The sequence below is a fragment of the Entelurus aequoreus genome, linkage group LG07 (genome assembly GCF_033978785.1).
Source record: "Entelurus aequoreus isolate RoL-2023_Sb linkage group LG07, RoL_Eaeq_v1.1, whole genome shotgun sequence".
Classification (NCBI taxonomy): domain Eukaryota; kingdom Metazoa; phylum Chordata; class Actinopteri; order Syngnathiformes; family Syngnathidae; genus Entelurus; species Entelurus aequoreus.
The window spans coordinates 48,689,823-48,710,465 of record NC_084737.1 but is presented as its reverse complement, the minus strand read 5'-3'; the positions used below and the strand labels follow the sequence as shown (position 1 = coordinate 48,710,465).

Sequence of the window (20,643 nt, the reverse complement as noted above, 5' to 3'; positions counted from 1 at the left end):
AATAAAAAAAGCACCTGGACTTGTTAGTTCACACAGCATCCCTGCTGTTAGACATTCATGTGTGTTGTTTCGCTTGTTGCTTGTTTTATTACTTTTCTTCTCATCATAGTCCTAATACTTGTCAAGTATCCCGTTTTGGCCAGAAACATCCTGTATTTTACACCTCTTTCCTAGCCTGACTAGCCAGCCCATCTCAAACATCCTGTATTTTACACCTCTTTCCTAGCCAGCCCATCTCTTTTGCATTCTGTTCGATTGCATTACGAAATTTGAATGTAAATGAAAAATCATGTAAGGCTGGTATGTTTTATTTTTTTAAATTTTATTAACACTGGTATGTTTTATTTGTTGACCTTCAAATTAAATGTGCTGTGACATGACATGTCATCGGTCTTACACATTTTGGTTATATACTCTACTTCTGTATTCTATAGTAACCAATTTGCATCTTCCTTTTCTAAACAGAAATGCTGGCAGGGATGTAGAGGAGGTTTTTTGAGGGGGGCATTGATGGCAAAGTACCAAAGTACTCAATGACCGACTTTGAAAAATACAACTTCAAGTAGGTTGTAAAAAAAAGGCAGATGAAGTGAAACTATAGCAATGCTTTTCTTTACACGCTCTCATGCACACAGATACTCATGTTATGAGAAGCATATTGTTTCAAAAATATTAACATTAATTGTTATTTTAAACATCTTTCAGGTTACATTGTTTGAATTCAAAAACCACTTTACTACACAATTATTAAGCCCAATGTGCAGGATTATTCTATTAGTATTAGTTATTTTTTATGTTTTATCATATCTTAGCCTATTTTATATGGTCTTATTATATTTATATTTCAGTTTTTATTGTATTTTATTTTATTTTATAGTTTTTCATATTGTAGTTTATTTTTATGTTTGATTATATCTTATCTTATTTCATATTATTTTTGGACTTTTACCTGATGTGTATTTTAATTATGTTTAATCCATTTATTTTATCATCTAGTGTTTCCTCAAAGAGCCCTCTGGATCTCCACGTCCAGAGGGTTCCTGTGATTGGCTATTGTCATTGTGTTGTTATTATTATTGTTGTTGTTGTTGTTTGTTTATTTTTATGTACATGTTTGACTGTCTTCATGGGGTGTGGGTGTTATTTCTCATTTTGTTTTTAACTATGTAAAGCACTTTGAGCATCATTTTAAATGTATGAAAAGTGCTTTATAAATAAAAATGTATTATTATTATTATTAGTAATAGTACCCTTACAATCACTCCAAACCAGTTCAATAATGTAAATAACTGTGTCCCTCAACTTACCTCTTTTTCAGCCGACATTTTTTTATCCACTTCTTCCTCCGTAAATCTTGATACATATTGACGATGACCCGCCCTGCTATACTTCTGATTGGCTCATATGAAAAACGCTCAAAGCCAATCAGAAAGAAGGGGCCGTCTAAGCATGCCTGCCCCCAAAGTACCAAAACGAAACATAACAGCGCGAGGAGAGATCCCAGGAGTACACAGAGAGCGCACAGACCGAGACGGCGCGCCCGCAGAAAGGCACCGTACGCACGCACAAAGGCACCACGCGCACGCAAAAGGGTGTCGCGCGCGCACGAAGTGGAGAATCAGCGTGCGATAACAGTTTTTATGCGCTTGGATTTTTGGTACTAATGTGACGCCATAGTAATCCTCCTTTTTCATTGTCCCATTTACTCTCTGTAAAGCACCAGTTCCATTGGCAGCTAAACAGGCCCAGAGCATAATAATACTACCACCACCATGCTTGACGGTAGGGTGGGGGTTCCTGGGATTAAAGGCCTCACCTTTTCTCCTCCATACATATTGCTGGGTATTGTGGCCAAACAGCTCAATTTTTGTTGCATCTGACATCACATGGACAAAAATAAGACCTTCTGGAGGAAAGTTCTGTATGTATACTTTTGACCCAGAAGATTTGGTCACATTTTCAGTAGACCCATAATAAATTCATAAAAGAACCAAACTTCATGAATGTTTTTTGTGACCAACAAGTATGTGCTCCAATCACTCTATCACAAAAAATAAGAGTTGTAGAAATTATTGGAAACTCAAGACAGCAATGACATTATGTTCTTTACAAGTGTATGTATGTAAACGTTTGACCACGACTGTATATATATATATATATATATATATATATATATATATATATATATATATATATATATATATATATATATATATATATATATATACAGTATATACAGTATAGTATATATATATATATAGGTATATACAGTGTAGTATATATATATAAATATATATATATATATACTATACTGTATATACCTATATATATATATATATATATATATATATATATATATATATATATATATATATATATATACTATACTGTATATACCTATATATATATATATATATATATATATATATATATAGGTATGTACTATACTGTATATATATATGTATATATATATATATATATATATATATATATATATATATATATATATACTATAATATATATACCTATATATATATATACTATACTGTATATATATATATATATATATATATATACAGTATATACAGTATAGTATATATATATAGGTATATACAGTGTAGTATATATATATAAATATATATATATATATATGTACTATACTGTATATACCTATATATATATACTATACTGTATATACATATATATATATATATATATATATATATATATATATATATATATATATATACTATACTGTATATATATATATATATATATATATATATATACTATAATATATATACCTATATATATATATACTATACTGTATATATATATATATATATATATATATATATATATATATATATATATATATATATATATATATATATATATATGTATATATATATATATATATATACACATACACAGTCGTGGTCAAAAGTTTACATCCATCCATCTTCTTCCGCTTATCCGAGGTCGGGTCGCGGGGGCAGCAGCCTAAACAGGGAAGCCCAGACTCACCAGGCACTGCTTCCTCATAGGAAGACGTGTTGGTAGGATTGAGGAGGTTTTCGAAGTATTCCCTCCACCGATCCACAACATCCGCAGTCAAGGTCAGCAGAACACCATCCCCACCATACACGGTGTTGACATTGCACTGCTTCCCCTTCCTGAGGCGGCGGATGGTGGTCCAGAATCGCTTCGAAGCCGTCTGGAAGTCTTTTTCCATGGCTTCCCCGAACTCCTCCTATGTCCGAGTTTTTGCCTCTGCGACCGCTGAAGCCGCACACCGCTTGGCCTGTCGGTACCTGTCTGCTGCCTCCGGAGTCCTATGAGCCAAAAGGACCCGATAGGACTCTTTCTTCAGTTTGACGGCATCCCTCACCGCCAGGATTACCGCCACGACAGGCACCAACCACCTTGCGGCCACAGCTACAATCGGCCATCTCGACAATAGAGGTACGGAACATTGTCCACTCGGACTCAATGTCCAGCGCCTCCCTCATGACATGTTCAAAGTTCTTCCAGAGGCGGGAATTGAAACTCTCTCTGACAGGAGATTCTGCTAGGCGTTCCTAGCAGACCCTCACAATGCGTTTGGACCTGCCAGGTCTGTCCGGCATCCTCCCCCACCATCGCAGCCAGCTCACCACCGGGTGGTGCGAAAGCGCAAACAACAGTCAGGACCCGTCCCCCCACCCGAAGGCGGAGGGAAGCTACCCTCTCGTCCACCGGGTTGAACTCCAACGTGCAGGCTTTGAGCCGGGGGACAACAAGAATTGCCACCCCAGCCCGTCGCCTCTCACTGCTGGCAACGCCAGAGTGGAAGAGAGTCCATCCCCTCTCGAGAGAACTGGTTCCAGAGCCCTTGCTGTGCGTCAAAGTGAGTCAGACTATATCTAGCCGGAACTTCTCCACCTCGCGCACTAGCTCAAGCTCCTTCCCCCCCAGCGAGGTGACGTTCCACGTCCCAATAGCTAGCTTATGTAGCCGAGGATCGGACCGCCAAGTGCCCTGCCTCGGCTGCCGCCCAGCTCACATTGCACCCGACCTCAATGGCCCCTGCTATGGGTGGTGAGCCCATTGGAAGGGGGACCCACGTTGCCTCTTCGGGTTGTGCCCGGCCGGGCCCCATGGGGACAGGCCCGGCCACCAGGCACTCGCCATCGTGCCCCACCTCCGGACCTGGCTCCAGAGGGGGACCCGGGTGACCCGCGTCCGGGCGAGGGAACTCTGGGTCCTTCGATTGTATTTTTCATAGATGTCTTCGAGCTGCTCTTTGTCTGATCCCTCACCTAAGACCAGTTTGTCTTGGGAGACCCTACCAGGGGGCATAAAGCCCCCGGACAACATAGCTCCTAGGATCATTGGGGCACGCAAACTCCTCTACCATGATTAGGTGGCAGCTCAGACAGGATATATATATACACTACCGTTCAAAAGTTTGGGGTCACATTGAAATGTCCTTATTTTTTAAGGAAAAGCACTGTACTTTTCAATGAAGATAACTTTAAATTAGTCTTAACTTTAAAGAAATACATTCTATACATTGCTAATGTGGTAAATGACTATTCTAGCTGCAAATGTCTGGTTTTTGGTGCAATATCTACATAGGTGTATAGAGGCCCATTTCCAGCAACTATCACTCCAGTGTTCTAATGGTACAATGTGTTTGCTCATTGGCTCAGAAGGCTAATTGATGGTTAGAAAACCCTTGTGCAATCATGTTCACACATCTGAAAACAGTTTAGCTCGTTACAGAAGCTACAAAACTGACCTTCTTTTGAGCAGATTGAGTTTCTGGAGCATCACATTTGTGGGGTCAATTAAACGCTCAAAATGGCCAGAAAAAGAGAACTTTCATCTGAAACTTGACAGTCTATTCTTGTTCTTAGAAATGAAGGCTATTCCACAAAATTGTTTGGGTGACCCCAAACGTTTGAACGGTAGTGCATATGCATATATATATATATATATATATATATATATATATATATATATATATATATATATATATATATATATATATATATATATATATATATATATATACATATATATATATATATATATATATATATATACATATATATATATATATATATATATATATATATATATATATATAGAGTACAGGCCAACAGTTTGGACACACCTTGTCCTCATTCAAAGTGTTTTCTTCATTTTCATGACTATTTACATTGTAGATTGTCACTGAAAGCATCAAAACTATGAATGAACACATGTGGAGTTATGTACTTAACAAAAAAAGGTGAAATAACTGAAAACATGTTTTATATTCTAGTTTCTTCAAAATAGCCACCCTTTGTTCTGGTTACTGCTTTGGACACTCTTGGCATTCTCTCGATGAGCTTCAAGCACACCTGTGACGTGAAAACATATATTTGGTTGTGTTAGCCACCGTAACATTACGCACAGATTGAAGAGTAAAACTGTGTTTGAATATTTTATTAAGTGATCCTTTGGCGTGCCACTAGCTGGAGCCCGCACACCACTAGTGATACACGTACCACAGTTTGAGAATCACTGGACTATGCTATTCATGTTTAGCTAAGATTTATTACAAAGGAATATCGGCTCCAAATATCGGTTTATTGGTCGATCTTTACAATTAACCAAAATAATGAGCCTGCTAATCACTCGCAGATAAAGAATGAACCGTATGCCTTTGTTTGGCAGCATTATCCTATCCACGTTGGTCCACTGGTCTCCATCAAAATATGATTAGAATGACTGGCGGATGCTATCTGCTCTTTTTCTACAGGTCCGCATATTCCCTTACCTGATTGGTCGAGAGTCAGCTTTTGCAGAAAATCTCAAATGGATGGCGTGTGCTAACAAAGGTAGGCTCAACACACAACTGCACTTTTTTACTCCTTGATACAGTATTTATTTTCAAAGAGAAGTTGCAGCAAGCTGTCAGATATTTAAAAATATTGGTCATTGCAGTCATTGTTTGGATGTGGAGAACTGATACCTGTTTCTGTAAGTGTGACAACAGGTGGTTGGCTAACCATACCGTAGTTGAGGAGCGCAGGGGAGACGTTCTTTCGGGGCTAACAACCTTCACTTTACCCGGAAGTGGTCTTTACAGCTGAGGGTGAATGACGAGGCCGGCGGTTTGTTGCAGCTTTGTGACTTTATTGGACGCAGCCATCCACCAAGCTAGAGCACCTGCACGCACTCACTGTAGCCGCTCGCTCACCTCTCTCGCTCACTCACTCACTGATGTCACTCACCTCACATGTTGTCATATCTTAAAGGGCCACACACACACACACACGTACGCTACTATCATAACAACTAACAAGACATCATGGCGAAGCCAGAAGTCAAGTTTTTTAACATGGAGACATTCTCAATACTTTTCTTTTGTCGAGCACAAAGAAAATAATATTTTAGTTAAATGTAAGTTGTGTCTTGGATCGAAGATCCTATCTACTTAAAGTTTAAGTTAAAGTGCCATTATGTTGCAGCTATTTAAAATAGTTTTGTCAATTTGTTCTGGCCTGAAATAAATTGGCCCTTTGAAACATATCTTTGTCTTTGTGTGTTGTATGTAGACCACATAGCTTATCAATCAATCAATCAATCAATGTTTATTTATATAGCCCTAAATCACAAGTGTCTCAAAGGGCTGTACGAGCCACAACGACATCCTCGGTACAGAGCCCACATACGGGCAAGGAAAACTCACCCCAGTGGGACGTCAATGTGAATGACTATGAGAAACCTTGGAGAGGACAGCATATGTGGGTACCCCCCCCCCCTTTAGGGGAGACCGAAAGCAATGGATGTCGAGTGGGTCTGACAAAATATTGTGAAAGTCCAACACATCAGCGAAAGTCCAGTCCATAGTGGGGCCAGCAGGAACCATCCCAGCAGCGTAGAGATGTCCCCATATGATGCACAGGCTAACGGTCCACCCCGGGTTGGGAGCAGAGTAGAAAAGAAAAGAAAAGAAACGGCAGATCAACTGGTCTAAAAAGGGAGTCTATTTAAAGGCTAGAGTATACAAATGAGTTTTAAGATGAGACTTAAATGCTTCTACTGAGGTAGCATCTCTAACTTTTACCGGGAGGGCATTCCATAGTATTGGAGCCCGAATAGAAAACGCTCTATAGCCCGCAGACTTTTTTTGGGCTCTGGGAATCACTAATAAGCCGGAGTTCTTTGAACGCAGATTTCTTGCCAGGACATATGGTACAATACAATCGGCAAGACCGTGTAGTATTTTATACGTAAGTAGTAAAAACTTAAAGTCGCATCTTAGGTGCACAGGAAGCCAGTGCAAGTGAGCCAGTATAGGCGTAATATAATCAAACTTTCTTGTTTTTGTCAAAAGTCTAGCAGCCGCATTTTGTACCATCTGTAATCTTTTAATGCTAGACATAGGGAGACCCGAAAATAAAACGTTACAGTAATCGAGACGAGATGTAACGAACGCATGGATAATGATCTCAGCATCGCTTGTGGACAAAATGGAACGAATTTTAGCGATATTACGGAGATGAAAGAAGGCCGTTTTAGTAACACTCTTAATGTGTGACTCAAACGAGAGAGTTGGGTCGAAGATAATACCCAGATTCTTTACCGAGTCGCCTTGTTTAATTGTTTGGTTGTCAAATGTTAAGGTGGTATTATTAAATAGATGTCGGTGTTGAGCAGGTCCGATAATCAGCATTTCCGTTTTCTTAGCGTTGAGTTGCAAAAAGTTAGCGGACATCCATTGTTTAATTTCATTAAGACACGCCTCCAGCTGACTACAGTCCGGCGTGTTGGTCAGCTTTAGGGGCATGTAGAGTTGAGTGTCATCAGCATAACAGTGAAAGCTAACACCGTATTTGCGTATGATGTCACCTAGCGGCAGCATGTAAATACTAAAGAGTGCAGGGCCAAGAACCGAACCCCTGGGGAACTCCGCACGTTACCTTAACATAGTCCGAGGTCACATTGTTATGGGAGACACACTGCATCCTGTCAGTAAGATAAGAGTTAAACCAAGACAAGGCTAAGTCTGACATCCCAATACGCGTTTTGATACGCTCTAATAAAATATTATGATCAACAGTATCGAAAGCGGCGCTAAGATCAAAAAGCAGCAACATAGATGACGCATCAGAATCCATCGTTAGCAATAGATCATTAGTCATTTTTGCGAGGGCTGTCTCCGTAGAGTGATTTGCCCTGAAACCGGATTTAAAAGGTTCACAGAGATTGTTAGACGCTAAGTGTTCATTTAGCTGCTGTGCGACAATTTTTTCGAGTATTTTCGAGATAAACGGAAGGTGGGACACCGGCCGGTAGTTTACCATGAGGTCAGGATCGAGGTTAGGTCTTTTGAGTAGAGGATGAATAACCGCTTTTTTGAATGCTAGGTGTTATGCCCGTTTGATTGTGGACTATTACTGACACCTTGTGGCGATGGGAAATGTTGCGCGTCATAAGTTTGGGCACTTCCGGTTTACGAGTTAGTCCAGTTCATAAACAATGAGAAGTAGACGAGTTGTGTTAGCTCTTACAAGCCTTGGAAAAGATAAGTCTGTAAGTAAACTGTTTAACATGTTTATGTGGCTCAATATGAAGGTGGAAAGTGGCTAAATTTGATAGTAAGATGTGTATTGAAAAACGATTTTTGTGCACTAATTTAATGTATGTTTGAGGACTTAAAATGGCTGCCGGTCGCATATTTCCACCATCGAAATTGTTTTAACACTCAGCAGTGTTTGTTTGGTGATAATGCTGTATATTTGTGTAAAGCTAATGTTTACATATTGTGTATTACATTTCAGTAAGTTAATTGAATCATATAGCTTATACATTGTCATTGTGTGTATTTCAGTTTTACAAATAAATAAAAAATAAAAGTCCAGTGCAAGACAAAGCAAGATCAACAACAATAAAGAGCCTAAATGGATTCATCTGCTTTGGAATTTATTAGAACGTCCTGGATTGGTTGTTAGCTGTCTGCCAAGCTGTACAACCTCAACACATATAGTGAGGGCAGAACAGTAAAAAGACTGAAAGCACAGACATAACGCAGCATTTTCTTCAACATCCAGTGGTAAACAGCACACCATGGAGCATTCAAAAGTAGACGTAAGCGAACATGAAAGAAGTTCAAGATCGTCACATTCATCTCACTCAAGTCGGATAACGTCAGTGAGCGTTGCTGCTGCAAAAGCACGTGCTGAAGCAGAAAGTGCACGTGTTAAACTTTCCTTTGCACAAAAAGAAGCAGAAATGTTAAAACAGTAAGAGTCGTCGTTGTGGCAGCATTAATGTTGCGGCTGCTATAGTAGTTATTATTATTATTATTAGTTTGTTGACAATGAGTCAGAACTTCGAATTTTATAAGGTAATGATCGGACATTACTTTAGTGTACGGGAGTATCGTAACTTTAGAGGTGGTGACACCCCTGACAAGCACTAGATCTATCGTATTACCGTTGCGATGCGTGGGTTCATTTATTATTTGTGTAAGACCACAGCTATCAATTATAGTCTGGAGCGCCACGCATGGAGGGTCCGATGGGTATTCATATGGATATTAAAGTCCCCCATTATGATTATATTGTCGGCGTGCGTCACTAGATCAGCAACAAACTCTGAGAATTCACTGATGAAGTCCGAATAGGGCCCAGGGGGGCGGTAGATAACAGCCAGGTGGAGAGGTAGCGGTGTGACAAACCTCATAGTGAGCACCTCAAACGAGTTATATTTATTATTTAGGTTAGGTGTAAAATTATAGTTTTCATTGTATATTAGTGCGACACCCCCTTCCCCTTTTAAAAGGACGGGCAACATGTGCATTCGTATAGTTAGGAGGAAATGCCTCATTTAGCGCAAACAAATCGTCTGGTATTATAGGTAGTGGGCTGTTTTGAGGATTGTTTGTTGAAATTATCCGAAGTAGCAATATTAATAATGTTGCGTTTATTATGCGTAGTGCACTTTAAATAGTTTCGACCATATCTAGGAATTGATACGACGGGAATATTCAGATTTTTTGCTTGATGCTGCGATAAACTGAACGCATCATAGTTAGCCACCTCAGTACAATGTGTGACTGCCTCTGACACAGTCACAAAAGAAAAAACATTATGTGAGTTGTGTTTTATTCTAAGAGAATTGCTATGTGTGCAGGGATTATCCAGCCTGACGCCGGCTAGTTCTAGTTTAAATGACTTCTTACCCGGACACTCCACGCTACTTTGGTGATTAGCCTTTGTTGTTAGCCCCGCTCGGCATCCCCGCTTCTGCTTCCGCTCACACCGCTTACTTCTCCTCCATTGACGGTCCCCGCTAATACTTGACTCCGCTGCTACAAAGGCCGCTCGATGTAGCCCGCGAAGTATTCCCATGCTAGCGAGGAGGTCCACCGTATATGCATCTTTCAGTCTATAACGACCCGATCCATCCACGTCCAAAATTGTCTGTCGGTCGTATGTGATCACAGAGTGTTCACGCTTTGAGCCAGCCATGAAATTGACAGAAATGACGGGTGTTTTTTGCCAAATCGCTCTACACTCCCAAGAGCGTCTTCAAGCTGCTGCATTTCAATGCGCCGCCATTTTGTCAAGCTTAGCAGAGTTCAGTGATGCAAATGCATGTTAAGTTGATCAACACATTGTATTATTCTCCAGTGCAATAACAGTATTGAAATGAAGGCTAAAAGGGCATTAATGGGAGCCTTAAAAAAAAGGGGGAAAAAAGAAATAACTAAATAGTTACTTTTCACAATAACGCATTACTTTTTGGTGTAAGTAACTGAGTTAGTAACTGAGTTACTTTTGAAATAAAGTAACTTGTAACTGTAACTAGTTACTGGTTTTCAGTAACTAACCCAACACTGAAGACAACAGAACAAACTAAAAAAAGTTTTGAAGTCTTTTGAAGTGGTAAAAGCTTTATTTCTGTATTATATTACTTCATAAAACTATACTGTAGTTGTTTTCACTACTATTGTTTTTCAAACAGGGCAGCACGGTGGTACAGGGGTTAGTGCATGTGCCTCACAATACGAAGGTCCTGGGTTTAGTCCCCGGGCTCGGGGTCTTTCTGTGTGGAGTTTGCATGTTCTCCCCATGACTGCGTGGGTTCCCTCCGGGTACTCCGGCTTCCTCCCACCTCCAAAGACATGCACCTGGGGATAGGTTGATTGGCAACACTAAATTGGCCCTAGTGTGTGAATGTGAGTGTGAATGTTGTCTGTTTATCTGTGTTGGCCCTGTGATGAGGTGGTGACTTGTCCAGGGTGTACCCTGCCTTCCGATCAAATGCAGCTGAGATAGGCTCCAGCACCCCCCGCGACCCCGAAAGGGACAAGCGGTAGAAAATGGATGGATACATACATATATATATATATATATATATATATATATATATATATATATATATATATATATATATATATATATATATATATATATATATATATATATATATATATATATACAGTATATATATATATATATATATATATATACCCATCCATCTATCATCCATACATATATATATATATATATATATCCATCCATCCATTTATATGTGTGTGTATAAAATATCAAAATACCAAAGTATTGGTATAATTGTATACATATACTGTATATATTCTATATATTATCATATATATATATATATGATTTGTTATTGACTCGTTTTCATCAAATATTGAACCAATGTTTAGTTTCTTAAGTTTTGAGTACAAATACACAAAATCTGGCAAATTTAAAAACAATATACACAATTTTTGTTATGGTTGGACTAAGGGGAGGTGATGGCAAACAGACACAGGGGGAGGTATTTACAATATTTTATTATATATATATATATATATATATATATAATATATATAATAATAATAAACAATACAACTAAACTAAGGAAATGGAGTGTGAACTAGAATAAGATTGTGTGTGGTGTAAGACTATGTGTAGAATTTAACTGAAGCGTGTGTTACCAAAGTGTTGAACGAGAGACGAGGAAGTCCAGGGGGCAGGCAGGTGATCCGGGATTCAAGCGGGGGTCCGTGGGGCTGAGAGGGGCGTCAAGTCCAGGGGTGAGCGAGGAGTCAGGAACGAGGAAGGCAGTCCAAAAACACGGGGGGAAGATCCAGGGAAAAGTGAGACGCACAGCTCACTGTCCAGGCGACGGAGGGTACTGCAGGGACACGGAAGAAGACAGGGGGGTTAAGGCACGGAGAGGAAAACAAGGAGAGAGAGCTAAAACTTCGCTTACGGGTCACCATGAGAAAACTAAGTTCCCTCGCCGATCCTTGGGTCCACCCTGCCTTTATCCGGCACACCCTCATCAATCTCAGGTGTGCAGATTTCTGGTGAGTGATTGCAGCTGGTGGCTGCTGCAGGGCGGAGACGTGCGCGGCGCGTCCCTGGATGTGCGCACCCGTGGGCGTGTCCCGAGGTGCGCACAGACGGCAGGGGTCTGAGCCGTAACAATTTTAGTATTAACATTATCCGTTTGTTCAGCTTCATTGTGTCCACCATTGTCCTAAATTGAATAGAACAGAACAGAATAGTAATAGAATGTTTTATTGTCATCAACCATGAGAGCATGACAAAAGTACAGGTAAAAATACACCTGTTAAGGGACAGTATGTAGAATATTTTGAAAAATAAATAAATACCAGTAATACCAATAAATACATACCATTAAGAACAACAGTACTACAGAGGGGACAATAGTGTGAACCACAGTATTGGGAACAATTTCAATACATAGATTAAAAGTATTTTTTTGTAAAATATTTTTATCGTTGCAGGTAGGTAAAACAGCTGTCTTCAAAATGCTTTGCTCCCACAAAAAGATGTCACCACAGTTGCAGGCACATTACCATAATACACAGAAGTCACGTCTTACTTCTTCAGATGAGGCAGGGGGTCGGTGTAGTGAATTATGCTGCTTAATACAAACATGAACAGATAATTGTTGATCGTCGGGTCGCAATTTAGACACATTTTTTTCAAACCACAGACACTGCTTTGAGAAACAAAAATGTTGTATAATTTGGCATACAACAAACAATCGGGGCAAATCTCAAACAACTCGTTTGGGCCACAGCCAAATTTTTTATAAATATTTCTGCAACGCCTCCATGGCACTTATTCCAAATACACAAAAACAGGTGCCAACCGGCAAGAAAAGTGGGTTTTGCATGATACACCACTTTAAGTGAGGATAAATCAATTCAATTGAAATGTTAATTAACGACAAATTATTTTGTGCATGATTTATGCACTTTGGTGTGTATTCTTGCCATCATACTATATATGGCCCCAAAATAGATTCATTTATTCTCTCATCCTAACCTGATCTTCCTGCTGCTCTCCTGGCCTGCCCCAATGGCAGGTGTACCATGTCGCTGAAAGCAGAGAGGATTCCTTTTTTTATTCCCCTCCTCATCTCCCTCTCCCTGGTGGCTCAGCCTGAAGGACACCCTTTGGCCTCCATAGGGACTAGTCATTCTTCACTTGGCCCAGTGATGAACGATGCTGCTACACAGAGGCAGCTTGTTTTGTGTCTGATTCAAGTCGTTTCATTGTGTGTGTGTGTGTGTGTGTGTGTGTGTGTGTGTGTGTGTGTGTGTGTGTGTGTGTGTGTGTGTGTGTGTGTGTGTGTGTGTGTGTGTGTGTGTGTGTGTGTGTGTGTGTGTGTGTGTGTGTGTGTGTGTGTGTGTGTGTGTGTGTGTGTGTGTGTGTGTGTGTGTGTGTGTTGTCACTCCACTATCTGCTGGAAGAATAGCTCGATCCCAAAGTGTCTAAGCATGAAAAGAGGACATTTGACATGGTTCACTTCCAGGTCAAGTCTGAGAGTACAGTGCTATCTTATATATATTGGTGCTTTTATTTTAAAAAAAAAATATATATATATATATTTTAGCCCTGGCCCTGTGATGAGGTGGCGACTTGTCCAGGGTGTACCCCACCTACCGCCCGAATGCAGCTGAGATAGGCTCCAGCACCCTCCGCGACCCCGAACGGGACAAGCGGTAGAAAATAGATGGATGGATGGATTTTAGCCCTGTTACCATTTCGTTTGATTTGTTTATTTTATTTTAAGCAGTAATATAACTTCTTGTATACCACAGTAATACTGAAGCTATATTATATTAGTCTAGACTCCTCTGGCAATGGTCCCCTTCTCCTTGTGGAATAAAGGTCGCAGCCTGGAAAGATGACCCCAAAATCTATTTCTTCGAGCTGTGATTTTCTTCTTGACTGCCTCAGGGTGATGGCGGTAGTTTGCTGTTTTTACGGCTGGGTGGGTGGAAATTTGGTGGTCTCTCTCTTCCTGTAGTCTCTGTGTTACTCTTTGTCCTCTCTCTCTGACTTACTGCTGACCTGATTTCTACCTTTCCTCGACCCCTCTGCCCCCTGTTGAGCTAACAGTACATTCCCTCCTGCACATGGACATTAGCATCATAATGACAGCATTATGATCATAGCAAATAGCATCACATTTGGTTTAAATGTAATCGTTTTGGCATAACATTTGCATAGATCTTACCTATTCCCAAACACATGCTGGTTTTCCTTTTCCTTTTACTGCACGGCTGCAGGAAATCATCTCGCTATTACTCATATATATCCAGCGTCATTGTGCAGCTATGCCACCTGCTGTCACATATTGAATATGTCTTTCTTTAGTTTTTGTAAGCAAAACTTTAGTTGATTCCATAGCCAATTAAATTTCAGGAATATTGGATGTGCTGCAAAGTCAGGAAAGAGACACATCATATCCCAAATAAGTAACTCAAATTGGTAATTTTCATCGTCCTTCTGTCTCTCCTCAGGTTACTTCACTCAGATATCCACACTGGCGGATGTTCAAGAGAATGTGATGGAATATCTCCATGTCCTAAGTCGTCCCAAGGTGATCGACAGGGAGCATGACACAGTTTGGACTGAAGCCTATGTTGATAGCACAGTAAGTTGACTACCTCACACATAATACTTAAGTATGCACAATCTCTTCAAATGTTGTATTAATAGATACAACATTTGAAAATATATAGGTTTTCTGGGTTACTTTGATGATTTAGGTTAAAGTCATAATCACATTCAAAAATAGTATCCCTCATTGCCCGTTGCATTGTTTCTTTACAATTAATCACTGGTGCACCTTTTGAGCTCTATCTCGTGCGCTAACTCAGACAACACTATTTGGAGACGAGTCTTTGGGCTTACCTCAATCAATTACCGTACACTTTCAAAGGATGGACACCTCTGCCCAGGCTTATATAAAGTATTAGTTCATCGCAATCAATGAGTGAGCACGTACTTACACGTACAAGTTGAATTGGAAAATAATGCATACCCATCATTACAGATCAAGGATTTGAAACATTTCAAGAGCAGAGTAGATGATTTAAAACATTTTCTATGTACAAAAAAAGGAAATTTTTCTCATAAATATTCATACATATGTTTAAATCTTTGCTGAGATAATCCATTCACCCACAGGTGTGTCTTATTAATATGCTGATTAGACAGCATGCCTATTGCATTCTCCCTCAGAACTTGCAACAACTGTTGCTCTGTGATGTGTGATAAAACTGCAAATTTTGGATTTAACTACCGTAATTTCCGGACTATAAGCCGCACCTGACTATAAGCCGCACCAGCTAAATTTAAGGGAAAATACAGATTGCTCCATATATAAGCCGCACCCGACTATAAGCCGCAGGGTTTTGATGTGTAATTACCGTAGTATATAGGGGTTCCTGCTACCACGGAGGGAATTGTCGGGACAGAGATGACTGTTTGGGAACGCAAAGCGCCCCATTTATTAACAATAAATCTTTCAATCATTCAATCAAACTTTCACATCTTTGACATGGCGAACAGCATTCGTGCAGAGTACAAATAATACAACGGTGCAAAGTAATATAAAGTGCTCGCCTGTACGTTATCAAAATAACCAGCCTACCGGTATATGAAAAGTCAGTCTTTAATCATTGCGTCATCGTCTTCCTCCTGCGTACTAAAACCACCAAAATCCTCTTCGTCTGTGTCGGAGAAGAACAGGCCGTAAATAAGCCGCACCCTTGTATAAGCCGCAGGGACCAGAACGAGGGGAAAAAGTAGCGGCTTATAGTCCGGAAATTACGGTATTATTTTGACCAGGCTAAGACACAACTGTGCAGTAGGCATGCTGTCTATTCAGCATGCTGGCACACCAAGTGGTGTGCGGCTTTGGCGGTCACAGAGGTAAAAAGTCGGACTTTGCGTGGGAGTTCGACTAAACGACTTACAGATAGCTTCGAATAGATTCTGGACCACCATCTGCCATCAGAAGAAGAGGGAAGCAGTGTATCATTAACACCATTGTGTTAAAGATACACAATAGTGTATAATTGTGTATTATTGATACACCATACACACAAAGTGGGGTTGGTGCACTGTGGACTTTGACTTTAAATGTTGTGGACCCGTGGAAGGAGTACTTCAGAGGTATCCTTAATCTCATCGACATGTCTTCCTATGAGTAATGGGTGCTCAAGGACACTATGGTGGTTTTTCCTATCTCTGGGGCTGAGGTTGCTGAAGTGGTCAAAAAGCTAATTTCTGGCAGATCCACAGGTGGGATGAGATTTTTCCATAATTTCCCAAGACCCATGAATGCTGTGGGACTTTTTGGGCACAACTCTTCAGCATCCCATGGACATCGGAGGCCATCTTTCTGGATTGGCAGACCAGGGTTGTGGTTCATCTTTTTAAGCAGGGGAAACTAAGGGTGTGTTATAACTGTTGTGTGATCACACTCCTCAGCCTAACTGGTAAGGTCTGTTTAGGGGTTTTGAAGAGAAAGATCCAATGTTGAGTTGAACCTCAGATTCAGAGAAGCGGTGTGTGTGTTTTTTTATCCTGGTCATGGGTTACTCTGAGTATTGGGTACTGGACAACCTGAATGTGAAGTGACTGGGTTGAGACTCAGAAACTCTAAATTGGAGACCATGGTTCCCAGCCAATCAAAGGTATAGCAAAGTTGTTCCTCCAGTGGATGGTTTCAAAAACATTAGGGTATTGTTTACAAGTTAGTGAAGATGGATCACAATATCGACAGGCATATTGGTGTGGCACCTACAATGATGTGACTCTACATTAGTCTGTTGTGTTGAAAGGAGAGCTGAGCCAAAAGGCAAAGTTATCAATTTACCAATCGGTGTCCGTGCCTACATGGCAGTGGCGTGGTGCAGATCATGGCAGTGGCGTGGCGCAGATAGACAGTGACTGTGCCAGCAACTTGAGGGTTTCGGGTTCGATTCCAACATCTGCCATCCTAGTCACGTCTGTTGTGTCTTTGGGCAAGACACTTCACCCTTGCTCCTGATGGGTTGTGGTTAGCGCCTTGCATGGCAGCTTTCCACCATCAGTGTGTGAATGTGTGTGTGAATGGGTGAATGTGGAGGTAGTGTCAAAGCGATTTGGAATACCTTGAAGGTAGATGAGTGCTAAACAAGTATAATCCATTTACCTTTACACTAATCATCTTTGGGTAGTGGTAGTGACGGAAAGGACAAAATTGCTGGTACAAGCGGCCAAAACGAGCTTCCTCCACAGTGACTTGAACACCTGGTCAGGATGCCTTCTGGACGCATACCTTGGGACGTGTTAGGGCATGATTGACCGACAGCAGGGCTCAAAGAAGACCTGGACACATTGGAGAGACAATATTGCTCAACAAGAACACCATGGGAGAAGCTGGACGAGGTAGCCGGGTAGAGGGGAATCTGTGTTTCTCTGCTTAGGAAGCGAGGATGCTGGATGAATGGAAGAAGATGGGTGGATGGATAGTTGATGTTCAAACTCACATATAGAAACTTACACAAATGAGTCCTGTCTCTAATTTAAAAAGCATTGACATTTCCTTCCTTTTCGTCTTTTTCTCCTGAACTTGCTATAGCTTCCTCAAGCACAAAAGGTAAACCAACATTGATTTGACGTCATTGGTGTGTTGTGATTTGTTGTTGTGAGGCCTTTGTGTGGTTATAGGCATGCATGAAGGCAGCATAGCTAGGGAAAGCAACTATTGTAGTGATACATGGTGTTGTGTGTAAATGACATTTTGTCACTCTTCTTTAAGTCCTTTTGTTTCAAACTGTTTATGGTGGTCGCCATTGTTAAATGTCCATTTTGCATGTTTGCTCAAACATGCAAACACATATGTACAAATCCATAGTAGGGATGCAGTATTAGCTTTGTCACAATATCCAGGACTGGAATTATGACCGTAATTGAGGCAACATTTTGCTTGTATATCAGTGTGTTTTTGGTTTGAAAACAAGCCTGTCTGTGGTATTTGTCTTGGCTGGATTCGCTGAAATAGCTTGTATTGTCATGTTCTGGAATTATACAAAAACAATGACCAACAGGGATGATCTGCTCTGACACATTGCTTTTGTTTCTCTAAACCATTTTCAGTGGTTTTGATTACGGCTTGCAGAGTTATGATAATATCATACAGTGATAGCTCAAAACTCAATTAACACAGGAAACTCAGCGGAAATGAATACAGTATCTCACTCAGTATGTTTACATACATTAACGGAAACCAAATCGTAGCATGAACTGTCTTGAAACCAGCGAAAACACAATTAAACACCTTAATTTGATTATTTTCTGTTTTTTTATGAACTCACCGAGATAATGCGATTGGAAACCTCCGGAAAAATACTGTATGGGTCATTATTTATTCAGTAAACATGGGTATTTTGTAAGTACAGTACATGATATATTAAAGTTAAAGTACCAATGATTGTCACACACACACTGGGTGTGATGAAATTTGTCCTCTGCATTTGACCCAACCCCTTGATCACCCCCTGGGAGGTGAGGGGAGCAGTGGGCAACAGCGGTGCCACGCCAGGGAATCATTTTGGTGATTCAACCCCCATTTCCAACCCTTAAACACCTACCTGTTCAATAACTGTCAGAATGTTCTCAAAGACGACACTTGTACGAAGTGGCTTGACGCCAGCAAATTCTGGGTAGAAACTATGGGTAGAAACTTATAAACAGCCTCAAAGCAAAGATAATAAATAAATAAATAGTGGTGACTAAATAAAAAGTAGTATCTGCCCTAAATTAATTCAAAACATCCACAAACAATGCCGTTAATCATACCTTATTTAGTAATGTAAAAATGAAATATCCACTTACAACAATTTACATGTCATTGACATGTAAACAGCAATTTAAAATTATTCATTGAGTAGTTTGTACTTAAATAGTTAAAGCAATCCACCACAATGACAATATGTTTCGGTATGTCTGATGATTATAACGACAAGAACCCAGTTGGTGCCATTGAAACACATTAAAACCTGTGCTCTTTTCTGCCTTTCTCCCTTACCTCCTATACTGACCGTATTAATCCATCATTCTGCGGCTCATTTCACTTTGTTTCCCATCCTGCTTGGTAGTAAGCCAGGCTGGAGTTAAGCCTTGATAGGAGGGAGGTCTGAGATGTTTAAGAGAGTAAAAAAAGTTAAACAGAAATGAAAGTGGATGATGTAGAGGAGGGGTTTTGCACCTGCTATAAGTACAATGATTTGGATTTATGACGGGCATGAAAGCAATAGACCTGATAAAAGGATCCTCGGGGAGCACATCAACATATTTTTTGACTAAGTAGAAAACCTTTCCAAATTGATATAGTTAATAGTAATTAATTACACTTTGTCAATTTAGTGGTTTGTCATTTTTCGATTTTAAGAGTGAATATCTTTTAACGCTGGATGATACTTAGGCAGCCACAACCATCTTTACAGGATGCCTGCAGGGTGCCTTGTTTACTGTGCTCACACAACACCTGTGTTTAACACAATTGAATCTTGTACAGTATTTACGGAAACAAGTGTTGTTCCATATACAAGCTCACAATTTGTCACAGAAACCTGGAGAAGGTGTCCCTTGAGAAAGTAAATATAGGGTAGGTGTGTATATATGTGTGACTTGGTGACTGCGTTCATCTGTCTGTAGAAAGGAAACATTTTTAAGTCCATTGGCTGTCAGAAAAAGAAGTAGACGTCAATTCAGCTTTTTTAAAGTAAAATTAATGTACCCCTTTAAGGTAATGAAGGTGAACAGTTTGTACCTTCATGTGACAAAAACAGTACAGTTATATGGACATGCTAAAAAAAAGTAATTGTCAAGGGGAACAAAATATCTTACGCTTGTGACAAGCTATTATAATATCCCCAAAAATCTACACAAAGCATAATATTGTACTTTTTTGCTGTGAAAGTGCGACAGGGTTTCTTTTTGTCATCTAATCAAAGGACAGAACACGCCTAATATGGCTGCTCCAATCATTTTAATGGGGCATGTGAGAATATTTTGCACAACAGGTCCATCCATCCATCCATTTCCTACCGCGTGTCCTTTCTCAAGTCAAAAACTGTTGTTGTTATGGTGCTGAGTCTTATTAGATTTTAAAGGGTAGTCCTTTTTTTTACTTTCCCATAGAGGATTACCACAAGCTCCAATCTACAGCAATGTTGACTTTTAAATGTGTTGCTGGTTGTCCTCCTACACACAGCTCCTTTTACTTTTGACATATCCTTGAAAGCCTGACCTCCACCAAAAATACATT

General features: G+C 40.0%; 1 protein-coding gene across 8 annotated transcripts in view; it reads left to right on the top strand.

The window, feature by feature from the left end:
* Positions 1-20,643, top strand: part of cacna2d3a (calcium channel, voltage-dependent, alpha 2/delta subunit 3a) — a 343,144-nt gene that overhangs the window by 239,864 nt on the left and 82,637 nt on the right. For 7 of the 8 annotated variants that reach the window (XR_009826794.1, XM_062053832.1, XM_062053836.1 and 4 more), the window contains 3 exons: positions 5,792-5,870; positions 14,840-14,973; positions 17,953-17,970. Coding sequence is in view for 7 of the 8 variants with exons in the window: in XM_062053832.1 (XP_061909816.1) it covers positions 5,792-5,870; positions 14,840-14,973; positions 17,953-17,970 (231 nt within the window). In the remaining variant the exon portion in view is untranslated. The remainder of the gene's footprint in view (positions 1-5,791; positions 5,871-14,839; positions 14,974-17,952; positions 17,971-20,643) is intronic. The other variant, XM_062053831.1, reaches the window with a different exon arrangement.